General features: G+C 43.6%; 1 protein-coding gene across 2 annotated transcripts; it reads right to left on the minus strand.

Moving 5' to 3' along the window:
• Nucleotides 1–1,443: 1,443 nt before the first annotated feature.
• On the minus strand, nt 1,444–22,123 carry ZNF395 (zinc finger protein 395). Of its 2 annotated transcripts, none has more exons than XM_075201164.1 (10): nt 22,048–22,123; nt 15,311–15,546; nt 10,845–11,092; nt 10,352–10,458; nt 9,251–9,495; nt 8,981–9,081; nt 8,289–8,547; nt 7,285–7,377; nt 6,823–6,926; nt 1,444–6,236 (listed from the first exon to the last, which is right to left on the minus strand). In XM_075201164.1, exons 2-10 carry the CDS (start codon nt 15,539–15,541, stop codon nt 6,125–6,127), a joined length of 1,500 nt encoding a protein of 499 aa, XP_075057265.1. In that variant the 5' UTR covers nt 15,542–15,546; nt 22,048–22,123; the 3' UTR covers nt 1,444–6,124. The 2 variants fall into 2 exon arrangements, with proteins under 2 accessions (XP_075057265.1, XP_075057264.1); XM_075201163.1 differs by lacking the exon at nt 22,048–22,123 and adding an exon at nt 20,972–21,662.
• Nucleotides 22,124–25,017: the final 2,894 nt, after the last annotated feature.

Genomic DNA, 25,017 nt, shown 5'->3' on the forward strand with positions numbered 1-25,017 from the left:
GTGGGAAGAGGTGATAAGAGTGGAGGAGAGGCGGCGGTCGTTGGCCGAGCGCAGGGAGCGAGCAGGAGTGTGAATGGAGAGGTTAGAGATATAGGGGGCAGTAGAGTGGGAGAGAGCCTTGTAAGTGGTGGTGAGGAGTTTGAAAAGGATTCTATAGGGGAAGGAGAGCCAGTGTAAGGCAAGGCAGAGAGGGGAGGCAGAGGAGGAGCGGCGTGAGAGGAAGAGGAGTCTTGCGGGCGCATTGAGTATAGAGCGGAGGGGGGAGAGGGGGGAGTGGGGGAGGCCAGTGAGGAGGTTACAATAATTGAGGCGGGGGATGATGAGTGCGTGGATGATAGGTAATCTTCTGACTGTATATTCCGCAATCCCCATATTAGAGTGTAATCAGTTTGAGCCATTCCGCACATCAACCTGATCTAAAATTAGAACAATGGTGACATTGTACACCAAAACTCCTTTTTCGAATTATGAAATAATTGCCCTAATTCTCCCATCCTACATGTTTTTGGTAAGAGATATACAGACGCACCAGATAATCATATACCCGGTCTATTATTATAATATTTGTTATCATATGACTGGGTTGGTGCACCCTACACACGTTGGACTGATATTTACAGAGGTAAGTAGAGGGTAGAAAACGTGTATATTAGGGGCACTCTATGATTGTTTATTTATATAAAACATACATTTTAATAGTTCATTTAAAACGATAGTAGAGTCCCAAATTAGTACCTTAGTACCACTAGTAGCGAAATAAAACCAAAATAACCAAAATAAATTTATTAAAAAGGCAGAACCAACTGCCTAGCCTCGCTGTGTAATTTGTATTACAATTTCCCTAATTATATTATATCTGGGTAATATTGACCATCATGCTGTCCAGGTGTCTGGCATAATAAGCAGATTAACCAAATCAGTGTAGACACTATTTAAAAGTGCAAGAGAGATAAGTTACACCGTTACAAGCCGTTCCTATTTGCATACATATGATGTCATAAATCTAATGCAAATAGATAATATCCTCCCAATGTTTTTGGTACCTTAACAAAAAAATATTTGTATTGTAGGATTGAAGGAAAAAATAAATACCAGTATGAATTTATTTTTTTATTTCTGTTGAGGCATTGTCATCTGCTTCTATGCAAAAGGTGGAAAAATCGAAGCGAGGTAAGAAACTTTCTATGTTGTGCTTGGTGAGGAGTCATCGGTGGGTTGTCCTCACAGTATCAGTGGTCCGATGTCGCCACATTTTAATTCATACATATAAAATTTAGGACCACACAAAAAAAAAAAAAAAAAATTATAAAATAAAAATCTGCCCTTACACAATTTTGTCTCGTGGAACCCCTAACACCCATTCCTTGGGGAGGCCTTGGTTTTCCCGAGCAACCCAGTTTGAGAAGACTGCCCTAAACAATAAAGACACCAGCAACTCCACGGTATTATTTATAAAATATATTTCATATCGCCGCTGTATAAACATACAAGTTCACATTTCTTTATTGTATTACAATGGAAATAATACTTGGAAGACAGCTGAAAAAAAAACAAAGAAAAGCTCCAGCAAAACCAACAGTGAGGGATCATGCACATATACAACATAATCATTTCACAAATGAACAATTTTCATCTCTCGCATATTTATGAGAAAACAAAACAATTACCAAGTTTAAAAACTGCATAACAATTTTTGTGCTGCTGTCATGTGGTTAGTTTGGTTAGTGTTTATAGGAGATTGTGTCGAATTTACAAAAAAAAAATATAAAAAAAAAATATTTAAATTCAAATGACGAAGAGAGGGGGGAGGGGGGGGGGGTACATTGTAACCCTTTACTTGCCAAGCAAGTCTATTACCCAAACAATGCCATACAATAAAGAAACGTATGAGTAGTAGTGCATTTCATAAATTGCTGATCTAACCAGGGCATATTATAGATGCCATAAAAACTGGGAAGGCTCCCAAATTAGCGCTAACTCACATCGGTGTGAATTTTTTCTCCCACTTACGTTAAAACAAAGCGGAGAATTATTACGGTAGAATAACAGACAGCATAGTGCATGGGAAGGGCTACCGATATATCAGAGCATCGGGTACTTCGAAACAAAAAAAAAAAAAAAAAAAAAAAAAAAATCTGGCCTAGATGTTTTAAAAACAATATTTGTGCATGTATGCAGATTGAGCGAATAGCAAATTACATTTTACCAACAGCTCCTGTTATTTTATTTAAAAAAAAAAAAAAAATTTAGTGGCAACTGAAGAAAAAAAAAAAAAATGCACCAAAATTCTAAATTGTGTCTCCCAAACTAGTATTGGTAACATTTTGATTCATTATTATTCAATGACAGAAGCTAAAGCATGTAAAAAATAGTTAGACAATTTTATATCTGAATTACTCCAGTGGCAAAGAGTTTAAAATATGCTAAAAAGTTGAGCGACCAACTAAAAAATAAACAACAAAAACAATATATTTACAAAAACCACCATCAGCACCAGTGATGAGAATCTTCTCATTCCCACTCATACACCGTATTCCATTTCTTAGACCAAACTTATTTCCGTTCAAATTATCCAAACGGTTTGAAATCTTGCCCAAAAAAATTTAAGATAAAAGCACAAATAACTTCTGTCAACTGAAAAGTGTTCACTTCATTCCAGGAGACTCAGGTTCATAGGTATATAAAAAAATTGGAACTTACAACTTTTGTATACTGCAAAACCAACATTATAGCCACGCGTTTCACTGCCTTCAGAATGGTAGGAGCTGCATTAAAAATAAGCATCTGTAAATGGCTTATAGTACTGGTAGTCATTTTCTACACTGTCGACTGTGGAACAGATTTTGTAAAAATTCCCCCAATGTATTTTTGTTGAGCAACAAGGAGATAGATTAATAGAATTAGATCATGTGGTCGGCCAATGTAAACAACCAAAAAACCAATGCCACATTGCCCCAAGCCTAAAAAATAAAATACAATATATAATGTACAATCGAATACAGGTGTCAAACTTATTTTAGCTGCCATAGTATCAACTTTAAAGAGCTTCCTAAAAACCATATGGTGAAACGGATAAGAAAATGGAATAAAATCCTTTTCTCTGGTCTCCATTTTAAAAATGTATAAGCAGTCCCCTACAATCCAACACCCCATTTAAAATAGGTCCATGCACTTCAGAAAAACTGCATTCACCCCACAAACATAAAAGTATAAAAGTTAATGGAGCAGGCAGCACAGGTGTACTGTAACCAGTAGCGGCCAATGAGATTCCAGCTTTCATCAGTGCACAGTAAGTAACTAATGAAAGCAAACATCTGATTGGTTGCCACGAGTCAAACACAAATCAGAGCTGTATAGACCAAATTGAGGAAATTTGGTGCACTTTAGAAATGATGCTCTGTGGAGGAGGGAGGTTAAAAACAATCAGAAGTAAAAATAGACTTTTATTATGAAATAGGAATTTAATAAATTCCACAATGAATACTAAAATTTGCACAGACGATACTTCATGTCATTAAATGTAAAGATGTGACCAAGTTGTAAAAGAGGAGGAAGGGAACTGCTCACCATAGCCATCAAAGAACATTGTGACACCGCAAACGAGTTTATGGATAATTATATGTATATATAAAAAGTTGTTCCTTTTAAAATTAGCACCACGTTCACATAACAAAACTGGCTCAATTTTGAAGTATTCAAAAATACTGCACCTCAAAACCAAGAGAGCCAATTATACCTGCTTACAGGAATTAGGCTCTCATTGGTCTTGGCAGATGTACTTTAATTTCAGAAACCTCCTTTCCCATCAGCAAATCTGTGTGTGATAAAAAAGAAAAAAAATCCTAAACCTATGGTCCCATCACAACATGGCAGAGTAGTAACTTAGGAGAGAACATGTGAAATATATAATTATATATTTTATACTCGCATAATTATCTGCTGGTGTCAGAATTTTTTACTTTAATTTAGAAGAACTTAGGACCTTCGCTTGGGAACCGACCCCTCCCCCTCCCCGATGATCCAGGGTTTGCAGATTTCCGACACAGTCAACAAGACAGCCTCTGTTTACAACCAAACCCTAGACACAGCGAGAAAGTCATCTCGCATGCCCCATTGGTGGCAGGTTCAGTCAAAGAAAGCAAAAAATGAAAAACAAAAACAAAAAACAAACCAAAAACACACAAATGTACATAGTCATTCAGCCATATCATTGTACATAAGCCGGGGTTCTCTTACGATGGGAAGCCTATAATCGGGGATTGTCTACCCCTGGCCTGAGTGGTTTCTTACAATCACAATTAATATCCATATAGAATATGCAATCAATGCATAAAAACCAAGATAGCGGTATAGCTTAGTTACACTATGCCCATAGCAGCAGCAAATTATAAAGGACAGACGTACAACTGAATTGCTACATGTGGAAGAGAAGAAACACACAGACATGGTATTTTTTCCAGTATAGGCTGCAACAGCGCCATGCGGACAAGCTCCACTGCGTAAAGGAAAAGGTATAAAGCCTGGTAATTTAATATATATATCTATTCCAGATAAGTGCTATATTGGAACGCTAGTCTTGGACCAGTTTACTCATTTAATACGCAGAAGCCAGACTATGAAAAGCACAATCCTACAAAAATAAATGTACAGATACTTTCACATGAATTAAATCAAAATGAAGACACAATGGCGTAGTCGGCAGAATAACAATTCCTTAAAAGGTGCAAGTGTAGCTTTAAAGACCATTCGCACTATTACTGCTGGTGTGTGGGGAGGGCTAGGGGGGGTGGGGTGGTTTCATCTTCATTCCAAGGTGGCTGCACAATGCTCCTTCTCACGCAGAATCCAGAGGGATCAGTCATCCCCACAGCCGGAGGGCTTGCCACATGCTATATGGCTACAATGAACATACGTAGTCATTGTGGGGGGGGGTAATTCAGTACAGTGTGAGGCCCCATAAGAGCCTAGCGAGATTTCCGGCAACGCCACTGATTTCTGGGCATTACGGTACCCAAAACATCGGCAATGCAGCGCCTTCTACCCGATAACTCCTCACATACAACCGCTGTGCCACCCACTCAAATGAGTCACTAATGGCAGTTTTGGTACCTCACGCGTTTCTCCGTTGCCTCACACAAGGGAGGCAGCTATATTGTAGATTAAACCAATAAACAAATGGCACTTATCCATTCATTAATAACCACTGACATATGCCACATTTCTGTCACTGGCTCCTAGTCAGTGGTTTGCCCGCGTTCTCACGACTAATGGTTCACCCATTCGATGACCTGGGTTCCTCGCCAGTTGCTAGGTCAAGAAAATTGGTTCAGGCACAAGATGGCTGCCTCCAGTGTGTGCAGGCAGATACATAGAGCAATGGGCTGAAGCGTCGGCAGACCTTTTACAGATTATAAAACAATATTAGCGTACCCAGTTTTCACTGTAGCAAATGCAAAGTAGCACTTGATATTTATAAATTATTTATTTTTTTTAAAGGTTATTTTCCCAAATTAAAGTAAAATAGACAGATATAACTCCATCCCCCCACCCCACACACACACACACACACACACCAGCCCCTCACACAGAAGAGCAGAAAAACGACTGGAATATTACACATCTTCTTACAAATCAATCAGCTGATTGATGGTTCCGGCCGTCACCGGAGTCAACAATGCGTCTTTTACATTTGGCTGCATTAAAATTCAGGTCATAAAAATAGAAGCATGGTACAGAAGCAGGTCTCGGACATCTACAAGTGATTTAGGGGGCAGCAGGTGCTATATTACATGAGGACGGGTATATCGAATCTTCTTAAAACTTTATGAAACTGTAGCGATGAGGGATTTTAGACAGACAGCTCGGTTGTGTTTGGTCCCTGCACGTCCATTTAGCAAAGATAGGAAAAAAACTACAGTCAAGTTTAAAAGAAAACGGGAGGGGGAAGGGAGAGCTTAAAAAAATCTGGCAAACATACAACATTGTACAGGTGTTGGAATATACATCTCATACAGTCTTTATTCACCACTGCGTTTTCAGAGAGGCGTCAAATCGCGCTCTTTAGGTATCTAAGCTGGGACTGTCCGCACTCTCGGCGAAATGTGCAGGTTCGGCAAATGGGCGCTCAGTCTAGGAATCTCTGGCAGGCCTTTTTCCACCGGCAGGCTGTGCACCACTGGTCCCGATGCTCGATGCCATATACCTTACGGCACTTCTTGGCCTCGCCGCGAACCTTCCTGGAGGCATAACAATTGGACAAAAACTGGTTGGCACCAACTAGACTTAAAGTATGGCCCAATATTATTCCACAAACCAGTTCTACACAAATACCAAACCACCCAAAAATAATACTTCCCTTGGTAACCCCCTCCCCTATTAATTAGTTATAGCAGGGTCCAGACACTGCCTATAAGCACCACTCTCTCCCCTGCGATTTCCTTTTGTTATTGTGGCATTGCAATGCACTTGGTATTAGAGACACAATATTCAATAATGAACGCTATATGCGGAGATCGCTGGGCACCAAACAAAGCCCCAAGACTGGACCCACGGGGCATTATTAGTAACAAGGGGTCAAAAAAAGAGGGCGGTGGGCTTGGGAATGTGCTTTTACGACGGTTAACAAAATGGCCGTACAGAGATTATGGGTTCTACGAAACGGCCCAGGGGAAAGAAGGGGCTAGGGGACCATAAGATGTCGGCCCCCGAAGGCTGAAGGTTTATGGAGCAATGAATCCTATTGCCGATTACAAAACGAGGGGAGAGAGGAAGAGCGGAACGACTTACGGTGAAGGACACAGAGGATGTACGATGAGAACGTACCTGCTGCCGTTGGAGGCTCTGGGAGGCGAAGCCACGATCAGTTGGGACTTTATGGATGGTGTCTGTTGTTGCTGTTCACTGAAGCTGAGTGACCGGCTTCTGATCTGCGGGCAGCATGGATAAAAATAGGGACAGAGTCAGAGAATGACTTGACGCCTCAGTGACGTCCCCGTTTCCCAGCGCTCTGCCATGTACATTGGTTCACCGCAGAAAACGGCTGTCTCCACTGAGCGGAACGAATTAAGTCAGAGTTACAGCTGCCGACTTACAGACAGATCCTTTCTTATTAATCCATTAAATCTGGCGATCATCTCAAAAGACAGACTGAGCGGCCAGTAAGGCCTGTGACCCCTATTACCGTCACAAAGATAGATAGCGCCAGAACTACGCTACGCGAGCAGGATCACACCCAAGAAAGAATTGTAGATACAATGTATCAAGCAAGAGGATTTCCTTACTCACCGGAGACAGAGTGGGGAGAGCAGAGGGCGCAGCCGCCCAGCTTATGCTGGTAAAGATGTGGGGGGACACTGGGATCTGGATGGAAGGTAGTGCCTAATGGGAGATTAAACAAAACACAACAGTTAATAAGGAAAAACAAAACAAAAACAAACAGCAAATAGAAAATATATTTGATAGTTTTTAAGGGTATATGAGTAATATCAGAGCACCTGTTGTAGGATTCTTCAAAACCAGGGAGACGTGGACGGACATATGACCTGGACGAGGCTTAAAGCTAATTACAGCACTGGAATGTTAACAGTGGCACAGAGTATTACAGCCGAAGCTGACCATATAGCCAATTATTCAGTTATATGATTGTACAGAAACTGCAGGTACCAAGGGACTAAGTGGATGTCTCTTTACTGGACAAATCCTAGCTCAGCCCCGGGATCAGCAGCCGGTCTGCAGCACTTCAACCAAAGCATGGTGTGGTCTGTGTGCGAACCAAGCTCACTGAGGACTTACTGTCCTCTTCCATACAGACACGCCGCCTTCATTGGGGAATGGCTCTGGCTTTTAAAACGTGGAAAACGGTTTTAAATATCAATATTGGCTATTTGGTATAGAAACAGGGTCCTGGTATTTCCGTAGAATATCGAGGACTGACGAGATGCACGGTGACGGTGGCTGTGGTCGGATGACAGGGACTAATGAGGTGCATGGTGATGGTGTCTGTGGAGGGACTGGCGATTGTGGTTTTGGTTGGATGACGTGGACTCGCGAGGTACATGGTAATGGTGGTTGTGGGGGGGACTGGTGATGATGGCTGTGGTGGGATGACAGGGACTAATGAGGTGCATGGTGATGGTGGTTGTGGTGGGGTGCACAAGACTCATGAGGTGCACAGGAACTGTGGAGGGACAACAGGGACTGGTGATGTTGGCTTTGGTGGGATGACGGGGACTCACGAGGAGCATGTTGATGGTGTCTGTGGTGGGGCATCAGTGTGTGGGTATAAGTACCTGGTATGCATGGTCAGCCTGGATGTGCCAGAAGGACCCTGGAGCAGACTGACTGAGTGCACTGGTCAAAGGAGATCCAACTGAGGGCACCTCTAAAGCTCGAGACTCCAGCTTAGGGGTCAAAGGCTGGATGAGAAGCGGGGCGGTGGGCGTGCTTGGACTTCTAGGCGTGCTCTCCACTTCACCTTCCGCCTTCATTTGGACCTCAGTGTAGTAGAAGTCCTCTTCTCTCTTACGTTGATCAGAGTCCGCACCATCTCTGTCAAGTATAGAGAAGATTTGATTGAGAAAACTTAGGTCACATAAAATTATGATCCCAGGAGAAAAACGGAAAATCAACACAAAATATTAGCAGTTTTCCAGGCTGGTTTATTGAGGAGACATTATAGGTCCATAAGGGGTATGCGATTATATTGGGAAAGTGGAAGAAAGTCTTCGATAGGACCCAGTACATATTTAATCCTCATCCTTATAAATAAGGATTATTCTACATTCTGCCATGCCATAAAAACCCATCAATAAATAATTTATTTCTTATACCCAATACCTTATTATTTAAACAAAGGAAGTATTGCCTTTATATACAGTTCCAAATGGTCAATACAATCACAACCTTCAACATCAGACCAGAACTCCTTTTAAGAGTCTCTCCTGATGACCCAATATAGCAAACAAATCGCTTAAATTCTCACCCAAGATGTTGAGTCTTCACGTGACGCTTAATGCCGACAATGGAACGCAGGAGTTTGCCGCAATTTGGCCACAGACACTTGTACATCACTTTCACCGAGTTCTAGAACAGGCAGAGAGAGAGGAACATTGGCATTTAATAATGGTAACGAAAAAAAAAATAAGAATGGAGCACACTTCTGAAAATGCTGGGGAAAAAAAAAACAGAGAGAAAAGCACAATTATCCAACTCCATAAAGCGCCCTACGGCATTCTCAGATCGTTCCCCGTACCTTTCTTTTCCTGGGGGCCGGTTCGTCCAGAAGTAAGGGATCGGGGTCAGTTTCGAATCCCTCGTCCACATGGGAAGCACTGAAGACTTCGTTTGAATACTTGGGGCTGGCTTCGGTGTGAGGAGGGGACGGAGTGGAAGGAGTGGACACACCACACTCGGCACTCCAGTGCCCACTCGTTGTGCTGCTCCCGCTATCCGACACGTCCCCACTCTCTTTCCACAAGTCACATGTCACTTGGGCCGCTGCAAAAACATGAGAAATACATATCTATATCACGTACAATCCTAGAAACACATTGCTACAAAAGTCATATAAACAGTTCATTAAATAACCATTGTTTAAAAGAAAAGAGACCTTAATATAAAAAAAAAAAAAACATTTGCCCATGTGTAATAGAGAGAGCATTACTTGCCACGTTGCAGGTACTTAAGTATTGGGACATAGTTTAATTTTTTAATTAAAAATAGACTTGACTTGTTTTTTTCTAGAAGATCAGCTCTTTATGTTAGAAGGAGAGCAATTAACTTGTCAGGACAGACAGTGTATCATCCGTCAGCGACAAAATATTTTTTATTAAATTTTTTTAAATCAAGAGTAAAAGTTCAAAGTCAGTAGACGAGGTGGGATTTCTAATACTCACTATACGTAATAAAATCTGTGGGGTGTCCAAAAATTCAATAGGGGTGGCCTGAGGTGTCTGGGACATGTGTGTAAGGATTTTGGAAGTGGCCTTTAGGGGATCTAACAGTTTAACGTAGAATGTATGTTGCTCCTTAAAATATGGCCATCGGCAGCAGAGACTGCAAGTTTGCACCTTCGACGACTGACCTTCGAAAATAACCACAAACTAAATTAATCCAAGAAGCACCTTTCAGAGGACAACTTCAAGTTCTAGAACACAGCCGCGCAGATTGGTTTTGGCCGGCAACTAATTCATTTTACATTCCCGGAGTCTGGAAAGTAGACTGCAAGGCAACTATGGAAGCCACCGTCGCCCTTGGGTAACTGAAGCCAGCAGTGAAGACGGCAACAAGGCCCATTGTATTCTACATAAAACATCGCCGTAGAGGCAGATCGGCCAATTCTACCGGTACTTACCCGGAATGGGGTCACAGCACGGAGGGCTCTGCACAATGGGGCTACAAGACAGGCTGGTGAGGACCATCGCCGCCATCATCTCATCCATTTCCACGGCATCCGATCTTCTAAGAAAACGATGCACAGATAAATATACAGTAATCTAACAATAAATAACAATTGTTGACCAAACTAGATACATGGACGCGAGTCAACACCTTCGCCCAACACAGTGGAAGCCGGTATTTTATGAACTAAATTAATATCCCAGACAATGGGGGATTTGAATTCACTAAGTGGCCATTTCCATCGGCCGAACCAATATCTATAAGAATGAATGAAGGACCGGAAATTCAGATAGGCGGCATTGGGTTGTGCCTCATTGGAGGTCCCCGGTTCTCCTGTATATTGAAGCCGCTTTAGAAACGGCCGCCTTCGCTCTGTGCCTCTGACATAAACAGCGGAGTCTGCACAAGAGACGATTGGTGCTTTGGCCAACAAACCAGCCACTCACCTCTTTGGGACGTCAATGCTCCGAGACACCGATCTCTGGGCGGCGCTGGAAGACGCCACAGGGCTGGAGGACAAAGTCTGCTCCATTGGTAAGCTCATGGTTTTATGGGTCTCCGCTAGACGGACGTCTTCTATCTTTCGGCACAGGTGAAGCCCAAGTTCGAAGACAAATAGCTTCACCTCATCGTCCACGTGGTTATGTTGTTCCACCAAACCGGCACTTTCCTTGCCGTTGTGCGTAATGAAGACCTGCCAAAAAAAAAACACAGAGAGGTTAGTGCAATGTATTATTGGTTATATACCCTTCCTAATAAATGCAGATAAGAGGAATGATATCACATTGAACATATTGGTAAAATATTCTAGTGCATAAACGCGTGGATGCCAACCTGTGTACTCCTACATTAGTATGTTCAGTTGGCCTCGTGTCCAAAGTTCACTTAAAAAAAAGGAGAACAGTCACCTCATAGATCTCAGTCTGTAGTAAGGATTAAAAGGAAACTATTGCAAAACTGAAACTAAAATATTTAATGAGACAAGCAGGGCGCATTTTCTTTGTTCAGACCTCAATGGAGATGGGCCTAAAACATCCAAATGTGTCCTTCCTACGCCCGCCGTGTGCCTTCAGACAAGGCTTGGGACAATGTGGCAGCCAGTTTAAAGGAGTGCAACGCTGTGGGCGTGGTTTATGCTAATTTAGGTATGGTCTACGCTTATGTGGCAGTGGGTTTACTTCGGAATAATCCACAAATTCAATGTGGTTCACTGGCCGACACTATAAAAAACTTGAAACCCCACCGCTCCGGATTCCCTGGGTCACAATTATTCAGTGACCTTCCAAGGGGGCCAAAACAAATACAGTCAGAAAATAGTCAGGTATCCCTGCCAGGAAAACTGCGCTGTCACAACAGCGCAGCCTACTTACGCCCCCTTCCTATCACCCAGCTTCCGCTCAGTCCCAAGCTCCGGACCACTACGTCACTGTGCAACCTTGCTCTCCGCCAACTACCACGACTTACCCTGAGCAGCTCACCGGCCACTTTCATTGGTAAGTACACAGAAAGAGGGGCGGGGCCAGGTGTAAACCAGAGATCTACTTTCTGGAAATCTCAGGGGCTATTAAGTGGGCTGAGGGCGACAACTGACGTCCCACCGAGTGACTGGAGAAGACGCTCTGTAATACAAGTATATTTCTACTAACGGTGGGTGTCATTTACATTGCCTCCATTTTATTTTTAGACGATCATCTAGCTCTTGTTATTATGGAAATAATTACACTAATTACAAATCTCCCTACACCTCCAAATGCGTCTCAAGAAAGCCCGTTGGAAGAGATAAACAATCTTGAAAAAATGCCTTTATTCTTCTTCCCCAACTAAAACACCCGTTACCTGTGACAGGTCAATGTCCAATAATATGCAGATGGAAAGTGACGCGATCATCACTAGAATGTTGGAGAAGGCGTTCGGAATGTTACCACTACTGGACTGTACGCTCGGACATCTTCCGAATGCGCCAACAGGCCCCAGTTTCAGCTGGAAGCGATCAGGCGGCTGGTTTAGGATCAGTAACCTCAGGCTTTGTGCCCCTTAGTGGGTCTCTACAGGGCAAAAGGTCTCCACCCATTGATCTCGGTCTCTGCTCACGTATCCTGTATCATACCTCTCCCATTTACTGAACTGGTGGGACAGACTTCAACAAAAAGTACCCCTCAATTCTATACATATTCTTGTATCAGCCATCTCTAACCCCATGGTCCATGCGGACATTGATCATTTCACGTTCCGCTGGTGGAAAAACAAGTGTCTTCTATTGAGTAAAGGACTCTATATTCCCTGAATAATAGGTTCTTTGCGCACGAGATTCCTCCGACAAAAAGGTCATCATTATCAGGTTAAACACTTTTTCACTTCTCTTAAACATTCCCGGGTAAATGTGGACATCACGATTAGGACTCTCATAAAACACTATGTGCCGAACAGCCGGAACGGAAAAAGTATTCAGTCCAAGTTCTTTGGTTGTTCTAAAAGTAACCTACACCCCTTAAACAATCAGGAAAAAGAACACTATCGGCAGTATATCTCGATAGCCTTAGGACGTGCGGCTCTTGGATAAAATAGCCCATTTCATGAGAAGACCTTTCAGATACTCCGGCCTGTGAAGCTCTGTAATTAACCAGAACTTTTTATTTAAGAAGAAACGGACAGAGCTAGAAATTCATAGGAAAATCTCAAAACTTTCCAACCATTTCTGCTAAACACCATTTCTTCTTTTCCAAACTAATCCCAGGGGCCCATATGTAAACGCTGCAAGTATGTTGGAAACTCGGACGGTCTGGCATGAAACACAAATTCCTTTTACACGGCAAGTAATGTCCTACCAGTCAATTGTCCACACACGTTCACATTATGTGCAAATAGTACAACCGTATGTTCTCTAAATAAAGCTGGGTACACACTACAGAAGAATTCACTTGAAGCGATACAGTTAGCAATTGTACCAACGACTAAAAGTCCCAATGAGCAGCTGATTCATGTGTACACACTATACACGATTTACCGTCAGATCTGTGATCTTCATCTGCGATAACCATCGGCTGAAAAGATGGTGACTCTGCACACTGTACAGATATCTACCTACATTGCTGGCCGTGAGTGCGTGCACACTGCCACATTTCCCCCGACATTGTGTCATCGGTTATAGCGATTTTTTTGTCACTTTATAAAACCAAATGATACAATGTGTTTTGGAACGATAAAACATGATCGCACACACCAATGCGATATCGGACCCAACAGTCGTTTACCGTGTAAGCGAGTGGAAAGACCTGTAGCGTGCACCCAGCTTTACTCTCTAATTGATAAATAAGAGGATTTGCAAATTGCTATGAACTCATCTGCTGCGGAGCAGATAATTAAGTTGTTTTTAAAGTAACTTCCCTAATTGCAGAGTTCAGCCGACACGTACAATCAAGTGAGTCTCACAGCCAAGATATATAAAACTACATTTATCTCATGCCTGCAATCAAACTGAGAAACAATCCCCACGTTATTTACATTTTGTCCATCTAAGCTCCTCTCCGCCGCTGGCTTTGTTAGATAAGTGTGAAGAGATATTTCGATATTCAATCTATTGTAGGAGATAAATATCTAAAAAAAAAAATTAAATTAAAAAAAAGTGGAGGCGTATCTCATAGCAACCAATCGGATTCTAGCTATCATTCTCTAGAATGTACTAGATAAATGATAGCTAGGATCCGATTGGCTGCTATGGGCTGCGATACATTTACTCCTAGGAACTGAAAGAAGAAGTGCATTATGGGACAGAGAACAAACACAATCCTACTCTAGTCAAGGTAACCTAGTAATGTCTTTATAGAAACTAGGGAAAGCTTAAACAATGGGAGCAGACAAAAATCTCCCAGCAGACATCCGAGAACAAGATTAAAAGTTTCTGTTTTAAAACACACAATACATAAATCTAGACAAATCCTCATTGGATGTTGTAAATATAGGAGATTAACAATTTAACGTGCACTTGTCGGCTACAACAACAATAATCACGAGCAGGTATCCAGCTGAACCTACAACATCACAGAGACACTTCACGGCCAAATATTTGCGTGGCCCTGGTTCATGGTGAACTTCCAGGCTGCATTATCAGGAATATTGGTTCCGCACTCCAGAAACTAAATATTGTTTCTGCCTGATCCACTCTCCGGTACGTACAAGAAAGAGACTCTTGCCCTATGCATCCTGAAACTCAATATGAATCAGGCGATACACTACCTGTTAAAAGGTAAATCCCGTCTACATACGTACAAGTGTCCATTATTTGCTTTGCAACACACAAGAATACACCCAGAAATGACATTATTTTACAGAGATGTCATGCATAATGCTTCTACAGATTCAATCAGTATCAAAACCATCAAGAGATCTAATGAATGAAACGTTGGGTGACCCACCAGGCTCTCGAGATCAGCGGAGGTCGATACAGTAACACATGGTCAGCTTGAGGACAACCAGACTAACCTAATGATTAGACTGCACTTATGACGTCAGAATCAGAATCGTCAGAATCACTAGGGACAACGAGGGAAAGGTGCGCCCCCCACTGGTGAAGATGAGGTACAATCAGAAAATGACTTTACAAGTTTGAAAAACTAGACTTAAGCCCGGATGACCTGTGCCAAATGAAAGCTATGAAAACTCCTCCTAATAGTTACACGCAGGGAATACATTTCCTATGTTCATAGCTATTGGAATGGGAATTAACCCGTAAAATATCCCCAATATTGGAAGTTAGGAAAGAGAAGGCTGTTTCACGCACCGTATGTAGTTATCACATGATTATTATTTTTGTATGTTTTGTTCGGAGGCAGGAAAATGTGATCAGCAAATGACTGGGCATCGCGCATCTTGTAATCCTATCTGTACACACACACACACACACACACACACATACCTTCTGGCCAGGATACAGCTTGAAGCGATTGATAGGCGAATGCGTAGCGGAACACGTGCTCTCCTCCAAGCACTCTCTGAGGCATCCGCTCTCGTAAGGTCCGAGATGAGCCGCACCGGCAAGGTCTCCTTGCCCCTCCACTAGCATGCCATCTGCCGATATACTCGGGGTACAGACCCTGGCCCCAAGCAGCGATCTCTTCCCGAGACGTTTAGACAGTATGCTCGCCATTTCAACTGCAAAATAAAGACACAAGAACACACATTATTCAATCATTAGTTATCCAAACACGATAGACTTATAGAAACAATCTTACACAATACGACAGGCAATGTTTGAAGGAGATCTGCTGAGAATCGGCAAGAGAATATTCTATGTCATACAATAATATTCCCACCAGGGGGCGCTGCTCTATGGGAGTCTACGGCTTCCATAATTTATTAGATGTATATTTTAATTAAACATTACAATGCAGCATGTTACAGTGAGCCGGTGAAAGGGGCTACTATATCTAACAGGCCTGTCTTTATTTTCACTTCAGTCTCAAGTTCCCATCTTGCCTCCATATGGAACATTCAGTATTTGTTTTCATTAACTAAATGTTTTCCTAAGCGGTATTCACACAGATGTAAAACTTATATTGGAGGAATCTCGCTGTGGACTTTAGCCCTGCAATGGAGGCGTCGTGTTTACACATCTTGTCACCTATAAGGAGAGCAAGCAGTGTCAGCACAAGGGGAAGACCAAAGACTGGCTAGTGGGAGGAGTTAGCTCTCAGCTGTCAGATACCGCACCAGCATTTAACCAGGACGCTCAGCACATTATGAAGAATCTGCCTTGGCAAGCTGCCCTTACAAGTGTGCCCCCAAGAACGAAAAGATGTCAGTGCATTTCATCCAACGCTATGCAAAGAGAAGCCGGATCTGGAGCAAGGGGGGAGGCAGGGCCGTCTCTCCCATTGGGCACAATGGGCAGGTGCCCAGGGGCCCTGCAGCCCAGGGGGCCCGTCAGAGGCAGCGCAAAAAAAAAATATCCTGCAAAAAAAAAAGAAAAAGAAGAAAATACTTACCTTGCGGTCAGCTGGCGATCCGGCTCCCTCCCTGGTCTCCTCCTCCGTGCGGCGCTCGCAGTGCATGCCGGGCGTGACGTCATCACGCCTTCTCCACATCCATTGCGGAGCGCAGCACGGAGGAGGAGACCAGGGAGGGAGCCGGATCGCCAGCTGACCGCAAGGTAAGTATTTTCTCCTTTTTTCTTTTTGCAGCACGAAAACAATTTAAGTCAGCAGACAGCAGCAGTGACTTGGAAGAAAAGTGAAGAGGATCGCATCGGAGAATAAGATAAGGTTTTTTTTTTTAATTATTTCAAGGGACACTGATGGCTGACCAGTGCATAAAAAAAGTTATATATATATATATATATATATAGGCCCCAGTGCACTACTTTGCCCAAGGGCCCATAATGTTGTTATGAGGGCCCTGGGGGGAGGCCTGGTCACTGAAACAGTCAGACTTCTTTCTTTCCTGCTATTCGCTCTAAAGACGAACGGCAAAATAAAAACAAAAAGTAAACAAGATAAAAACAGAAGCGTGTACTGCACAGCAGGGTAACGTGGGGTTAGAGGAGCGCTCCTAGTTAATCGTTGTCTGTGCCTCGCCTTTGGGGTAGCAATACCGTGAAGCAGTCAACGGTGTATAGAGGGTAACTAAGCAATTCCCTGAAAAAATAAATAAATCTATACTTGATATTTTATTTAATAGATTACAGGACACAAAGCTTATTATTTTAACAATTTCTATACTTTTAAACCTACAGACCATAGAACGTTCTTGTTGTATAGTGTCCCTTTAAATAACAAATGACTTTAACTTGCAAGATTCGTAAACGTTCTCCAGTTCTTTCTCTAAGGGGCAGATTCAATTCGGCCCGCGCACTATTTCTACGGTAATAGCTGCGCATTATTATTGCAGATACTACAGTATTTTCTCCGCTGATTTTTTTGCTCTGCGCTGAAATTACCGTAGTAATGGTAATATTGCATGAGCCGCGTTGGAATTGAATCTGCCCCTAAGGATCTAAAGCGGCCGGTATGCGTTCAGAACCGATAAACAGTCATTGGCTCCAAACTAGTGACATTACTGCGGCGCGAAACACACTTAGCGCCTCCTGATTCAGCGAGGTCGCCAGTTTCTGGCGACAGGCTGCACTTTCTCCATTATGGGTTCAGCTGACAAAATAGCTGCCGACGGCTACGCTTTGAGAAACAGCAAAGGTGGACTAGCAGAAAGACGTGGCAAAAAAATAAAATAAAAATTACAGAGGTTCCCTCTCGGACAAGCCCACAAACCACACAGCAGTGAGGTTAAGAAAACTCGGCTCAGTGCAAGTTCGTGTTGTAACACAAATCCTGTTTCGACAGCGCTGCAGAGCGCCGGTTTACCCTGACCATTATCATCATATTAGCAGAGAAGGCCGATATGAAGTTCGGAGGGAGCATCACATCTAAGCCCGACTGTTCCAGCCCCTCACCCAGCTCTGCTGACAGCCGAGGCATGTTGTTAGACAGTGCAATAGGCCCCAAGACAGACGTGACAGCTGAAGAAAATATTTTCAGAGCACAGGAAAGGGAAGAACATTTGCAGCAAAACATTGACCTATTTAGTGCCGAAAGGCTAACTCCGAAGTATGTCAAACTAGGAAGAGGACGCTCGAGAGTCGTTAGGGTTAAAGCCATTAACTCTGAGAATCACCTGATCTGCAACACAACAAAAAATGCATTTTTCAAATCATTTTTACAGTCCGTATAGTTGGGTGTTTGTTTGTTTTTGCATAGTCTGCAGGCGTGCAATTAATAGAGAGCTTGATTTTAAAAAAGTTCTAGTGCACTATTGCAAATTTTTTTGTTTTGTGTTTTTAATTAAATTAGATCATGCTTTACAGTCTCATTTGAATGTAATAACGACATGCTTATAATATTTTAAAGATCTTCAATTGATTAAAAAGTACAAAAAAAAAAAAAAGCCAGGCAAAACAAAGAAAAACGGTCAAATAGATGGCAAGCTCTGCAGCCGAACAGTAAGCAAAGCGGTTGGGCGTTCTGCCCGTCAGCAGCACAGCGTGGAAGATTTAGCATGCCAGGCTGGTGGGTGTGGCAAGGAGCGGTCGGCACGCCAGACTTAGCAGGAGAGGTGTGTCGCTAGATAAGGGTAGAGGTTCTAAAGCCTTTCACAATAACATCAGCAATTAGAATCCATAATATGAAATCCATAATATTATAAAAACAACAAAAAACAAAGAAGGAAAAAAATAAATAAAAGAAAATATCTGCATGTATTGAATAGTGCCGTGGGCTTCAACCAAATCCATCCAGATCTCAAAAGTGTTTCATCTTCAAGAGGACTAAGGCTGGGTACACACTACAGGTTTGTCAGACGATTATCTGGCCAATCACACGACCATTTCGATTGTCGTTCCAAAGTTCATATTGTTTGTTTTGATTTTTAAACCAGACTAAAACTCTCATTCAACGATGTCGTTCCAATCCTGCAGTGTGTACACACTCACGACCGGCAGTGTCCATAGATGTCTATGGAGTGTGCAGAGTCACCATCTTTTCAGCCGATGGTTATGACGGATGAAGAGCAGATGACAGTAAATCTTGTAAAACGCGTATAGTGTGTACACATGATTCAGCATGCCGATCGGGACTTTCAGTGGTTGATATAAACGTTATTATCTCATTGAGAGAATTTTCCTGTAGTGTGTAACCCAGACTTAGGTTTGTGCATATAGAGAGGTGCAGCTCCACTTCAGGGGTTAAGACCGCTGAGGTGTGCACAGGAATTTGCCGTCACATACTTGGCATAATTGTATGCAATAATATATTGGTTTGAGCTGGGGGGATAATGTCTAACCTGTGACAACTTCTATTTGTGGAAACCACAATAACAGTTGTCAAGTTGCATTACAGAAGGGGCAGATGTATAACATTAAACAGCAGCCATTCTGTGACCTAAACCAAAAATGAATAAGCCAATCAATACACTAGGAACCAGTTGCTCATAAATACCATTGATGAAAGCCCCTCGGTGATATATTGGTTCAGCCCACAAATAGACCATCTCCACTGAGTGTAAGCGACAGGGGGGAGGGGGTTCTAACTCTCTAAAAGACATTATAAAAGAAGACTTCAGTATAAACACAAAAGATATTGAGTTGTGAAGACAAGAATCTCAGGCAACGCTGCTCCGTACGCCAGTCTGATATCCTATTTCACCTCAACAGAGTAAACACAGTGGCAGCTGCTACCAGCCAACACGTGGAACAAATGTGGAAAAATTAAGATTTTCTGTGTCTCGAACTGGAAATTGTGCCAATGATCCGTTTGACAGGTACCAAACGGTCTGCCAACCGATCAATGGTGCCAGCAAGGGAAGATCACATTTCATCCATGTCGTGCCAATCCGATTATATTGGCCAATAAACAGCTGAATTGCTGGCTGAGAACCGCACTGTGGCACTAAATTTACTAATGTAAACAAACAAAACTACAAAAAAAACCAAACCAAAAAAAAAAAAAAACACACAAACAAATCCACTATTCCCCAAGTGTGTGTGTGTGTGTGTATATCTATACCTACACACACTCACATAAATACACATCTCACTCAGCATTTTCAGTTGGCAACCTACATAGTATCAGACTGCATCATCAGACATTATTTCATGTAATATTTATGACACTTGTTAAACTTGCCAGAGATACAGTAATCGCAGTGTGACACAATCTCTACTGTAACCCTAATTCACATGTCCAAACTCATATCAAATTAAAAGCACACACTGATCTGATATCAATGCATCTAAACCGGTATGTTTATGCCCATTGCTAGTAACAAATCTGCCAAGGGAAGAGTATTACTTTGTCCATTGCAGAACATCACTACCTAAAAACGATACAATTACAATGATATCAACATTCCAAATAGAATACTGCAGAGTTGATAGCACAGACGTGGTGGATAAAACTGGTTTTGTTTAACAAACAAAAAAAAAAAAACAACAACAACAACAAATATTTAACTTTCCAATCGATAGAAGTGAATAGGATCCATCACTTGGCAATAATGTGGCTGCTGGGGGCCCCCATCTGAGTGCTGGGAGGCCCAGGGATCTCAGTGGGTGTGTCTGTGCCGGTTCTGGCAGCACAGGAGGGGGGTGTGAGCAGACGTGGGAGGGGTAAATGGAGCATTTGCAGTAAACGTGAAAATAAGCCAAAAAAAACTCCTCTGGAAGGATGCATGTGTGCAAAGCACGGAGCCTGCAGCGTAGTGTGCAAGGGAGCCAGCATCGGCGCCCACGCCGTCCTCAGCAGATAAACAAGGGGCAACACCCCCTTCACCCTCCTGCCACGGTGCCCACTGCACCCCCATCCCTATAGCACCCATCACATGCCAAGATAGCTAGACGCATGCAGTGCCAAGCTCTGATCCCCTGTGGGGTGCACCCCACAATTTACCATGCATCCCCCAAACATTGCATATGCAAAAAGCCGTCTCTGTGCAAATGAATGACCCCAATAAGCTGGGCATTGCCTGCTTTCATGATGCCCACCCAGGTACCCCCAGGGTGCCCGGGGGCGCCCTGCTGCATGGCTCTTACCTGCCCCCCGTGCAATCCTTCGATGTAAACACTCCCTGGGCTTGTTTGGGAATGGGTGTCCTCTCCCCCTGTGCAATGCCTCTTGCCGCTCTCCCTCCGCCTCTACCCCAGCTATGTGAGCCTCCTGCGGAAAGCGCACAAACCCGCGCTGGATTCTGGCTCTGGCTGCTCGCCCGGGGGCTTGGATGTACCCGGCAGGGTGCAGAGCTGTGAGCCACCCTGTGCCCCGTCCTGTGCTGGGCGCTGTGGGCTCTATGGATGGGTCCAGGGACTGGGCAGACGTGCGCAAAGCTGCTCCTGCGCGCCGGGTTTTCTCCCTTACATGTCAGTGCGTCTGGATGACTGGGCTGAGCACAGCCCCCTCCTCCTCCTGCCGGCCGGGTTAAAGCTGCTTCTCTTAGTTGTAAACAAGCTCCCCACATGCTCAGCCCTCTTCTTCCCATTGGCGGCCCGGCTGCCATCGACTCACACGCCCACCGAACGCAGGCGGAAAGTCAGACAGCGTGCGCTACGTGTGCGCTGGATGTGCGCTTGTGGCGCCACCAGCTCCCGTCTGAGTGTGCGCTCCTGGTGCCACCGGCTCCCCTCTGAGTGCGCACTTCTGGCCCCCATCAACTCTGTGCACTGGAGTGTCAACAGCCACTCACACTCTGCATTGGAATGCGTGCTCACAGCCACCCCTCACTCACACTGGATCTGAGTGCGCGCTGCAGAGTGTGGCTGCTGCAGAGCCTCTTGCGTCTAGGACTGTCAGTCACCCCTTAGAGAGTGATTGACAGCTCTGCCCCACAGGTTCTGCAGCAGCAGTGCCAAGGGACCTCTACTATAATCATACAATGGGAGAGAGGGGGGGGGGGTGTATAAATAATTAAGGGGGTGTCTCTATAAGAGGACCCTGTCCATGTTCCCTACACGTGGCTGGATGCACAGCAGAGGGATCTGTTTGTTATATAGCAGCCCCCACCTCTCAGCCCTGCACTGTACACACATGCGGCGCAGGCGCCCTGGCAGGAGGTGGGTGTGCAAGGCAGGGACCTCGTGCATTTGTTATGGAAACAAAAATAAGACCACTGCACCCGCTGACACCCGGCTCCTGGAACCCGGGGCCCGATGCTGGTCTGGTCGGGTGTCAGTCAGCGGAGAGATTGCGCTGCAGAAAGCGTCACTCGCTGCGCTCAGGGGCGCACGGGGAGGGGGAGGCGCAATTGGGGAGGGGGGAGAGAGGCAGAGGGGAGGCGTGGTGTGTGGTGGGAAAAGCCGGTATATGCCGGCTCTTGCTGTCTACGTGCATCCATCCACGTGAGCTGGGGCACCGGGTTACAGCAGCCAGAGCTGTGCAAATAGCTCCGGGTGGTGGCTCCTCCAGCGCAGGAATGCAGGGAGGGAGCCTGGGAAGTGTTAGATGGGAGCCCGCAGGAAGCTGGTGGCAAGGAAATGGGTTTGTGAATGGGATGCATTCAATATAACTCTATACAGACTATATATATATATATATATATATATATATATATATATATATATATATATATATATATATATATATATCTCACTCTATAGTATAGCACAAACTAGTGACATATTGTCAGGACACATTGCAACCGGTGTATGTAAAGATGTTTATTATCTCGGAGATAATTCCATGTCATTGTAAAATGTTTTTGCTGGGGAATGTATGACATAATGTAAACAAGGACCTAGAAGATTTGGTAGTGGGGGGGAATAAAAGAAACATTTTTCTTAGATACATATGATAAGTATATACAATGCAGATTTGTAGATACAAATTATAATAATAAATAAACACAGCTGCAAACAGCCCGAAGCACTAGAACATGATAATATACAGTGAATGTTATACATTTAGGCAGCAACTGAAAAGTCTATTGTTACTGATTTATACATAAGACCTGAAAGTTGAACATTTTGGAAGGAACATGTTTTGGAGTCCAAAAATGGGACATTTGAATGTTTTTCACATTTTCCCAACACAGGGTGAATATACACCGATCAGCCACAAGATTAAAACCACTGACAAGTGAAGGGAATAACATTGATTATTTCGTTACAATAATACCTGTCATGGGTGGGAGATATTAGGTAGTAAATGAACAGTCAGTTCTTGAAGTTGATGTGTTGGAAGCAAGAAAAATTGGCAAGCGTAAGGATCTAAACGACTCGGACAAGGGCCATATTGTGATGTCTAGACAACTGGGTCAGAGTATCTCCAAAACGACAGGTCTTGTGGGCTGTTCCTGGTATGTAGTGGTTAGTACCTACCAAATGTGGTCTAAGGAAGGACAACCGATGAGGGTCATTGGTGCCCAAGACTCATTAATGCACGTGGGGAGCGCAGGTTAGCCCGTCTGGTCCAATCCCACAAAGAGCTTCTGTAGTGCAAATTGCTGAAAAAGTTAATGCTGACTATGATAGAAAGGTGTCAGAACACACAGAGGTTGGCTACATTCTGCAGACCAGTCAGAGTGCACATGCTTACACCTGTCCATCACCGAAAGCTCATACAATGGACATGTGATTGCCAGAACTGGACCATGGAGCAATGGAAGAAGGTGGCCTGGTCTGATGAATTACGTTTTCTTTTACGTTATGTGAACGGATGGGTGTGTGAGCGTCGTTTACCCGTGGAAGAGATGGCACCAGGATGCACTATGGGAAGCCGGCGGAGGCAGTGTGATTCTCTGGGCAATGTTCTGCTGGGAAACCTTGGGTCCTCACTCCCCTGAGAAAGCCTATCGGTGAAACGTTTGTCAGACAGACGTCACAAACCCAGCAGTGGGGACCGGTAGCGGCTGTATGCCGTGCTCCCCGGGCACACTGATTGCAATTGGAAATGATACCACCTTGGGCTAGGAATAATTAGACCGTCAATTGCACTTTAGTTCCACAACACAGTAGATGGCACCAGCCTTTTCTTACCACTGTGCCTCAGGTGAATCGCAACATGGTGTGAACAGGGGCACACAGCCAAGGATACACGATATATATTTAGTGGTGTATAGATGGTGGTGCATATAATGATACCATATTGAGGTGCAACCAGCTTTAACTTACATACAAGTCCTTAGGATACTTTGATCTATAACCTATAGGGCGCTTTTTCTTGCGTGATATTTTGCAAATGAATCCCCAATGTATGCATAATTGAGGAAGATCGATAAGAAGGTTTCTTCTGGAATTCAGAATACTGATCACTGCTTTCTAGATTTCCTAAAATATGAAGATGGGGGATACACAGTGTGGAATAGGTTTTACACATGAAGTGAATATAGGGTCAGTGTTAAACATGAGAACTTAATAAAGTTTGACTGGCATTCAAGTGGACGTTACTTGGACACGTACATCCTACCCAAATACCAAGTACACCCCTTCATGGCAGCGGTATTCCCTGATGGCAGTGGCCTCTTTCAGCAGGATAATGCGCCCTGCCACACTGCAAACATTGCTTAGGAATGGCTAGAGGAGCATGACAGAGTTCAAGGTATTGACTTCCAAATTCCCCAGATCTCAATTCGATCGAGCCTATCAGCACCTCGCAAGTTACAGGACTTAAAGGATCTGCTTCTAACTAGGGGTCACTCCTACGCTATTATTAACCTCAATAACATTCAATAACAATCATTTCCACTAATTTCCAGTCTATTCTGAACACCTCACACCTCACAATATTGTTTTTAGGCCAAAAGGTTGCAGTACTAATTTTTCTTGACTGCAGGAACAGTGAACGTAGTTTAATATTGCAGTACTAATTTTTCTTGACTGCAGGAACAGTGAACGTAGTTTAATATTAAAATTCCTTTTTACTGCAAGGACAGTGAATGTAGTTAGATATTGCAGTACTAATTTTTTTATACTTTTTTTATAAAAAAAAATTATAATTTTTTTATACCAATGGACTTAGCAGGACAGAGCACAGGACACAGCACCACTGGACTCAGCAGGACAGAGCACCACTGGACTCAGCAGGACAGAGCACAGGACACAGCACCACTGGACTGATCAGCAGGACACAGCACCACTGGACTGATCAG

This window comes from Mixophyes fleayi, chromosome 3, assembly GCF_038048845.1.
Source record: "Mixophyes fleayi isolate aMixFle1 chromosome 3, aMixFle1.hap1, whole genome shotgun sequence".
NCBI lineage: Eukaryota > Metazoa > Chordata > Amphibia > Anura > Limnodynastidae > Mixophyes > Mixophyes fleayi.

Excerpts from the sequence above, each read along its gene's own strand:
- ZNF395 (XM_075201164.1), bottom strand. The coding sequence starts at position 15,541 with ATGGCGAGCATACTGTCTAAACGTCTCGGGAAGAGATCGCTGCTTGGG. Across the intron at positions 11,093-15,310 it reads AGCTGTATCCTGGCCAGAAG|GTCTTCATTACGCACAACGG; the intron begins GTATGTGTGTGT and ends TTTTTTTGGCAG. Across the intron at positions 9,496-10,351 it reads GTGCTGTGACCCCATTCCGG|CGGCCCAAGTGACATGTGAC; the intron begins GTAAGTACCGGT and ends ATGTTTTTGCAG.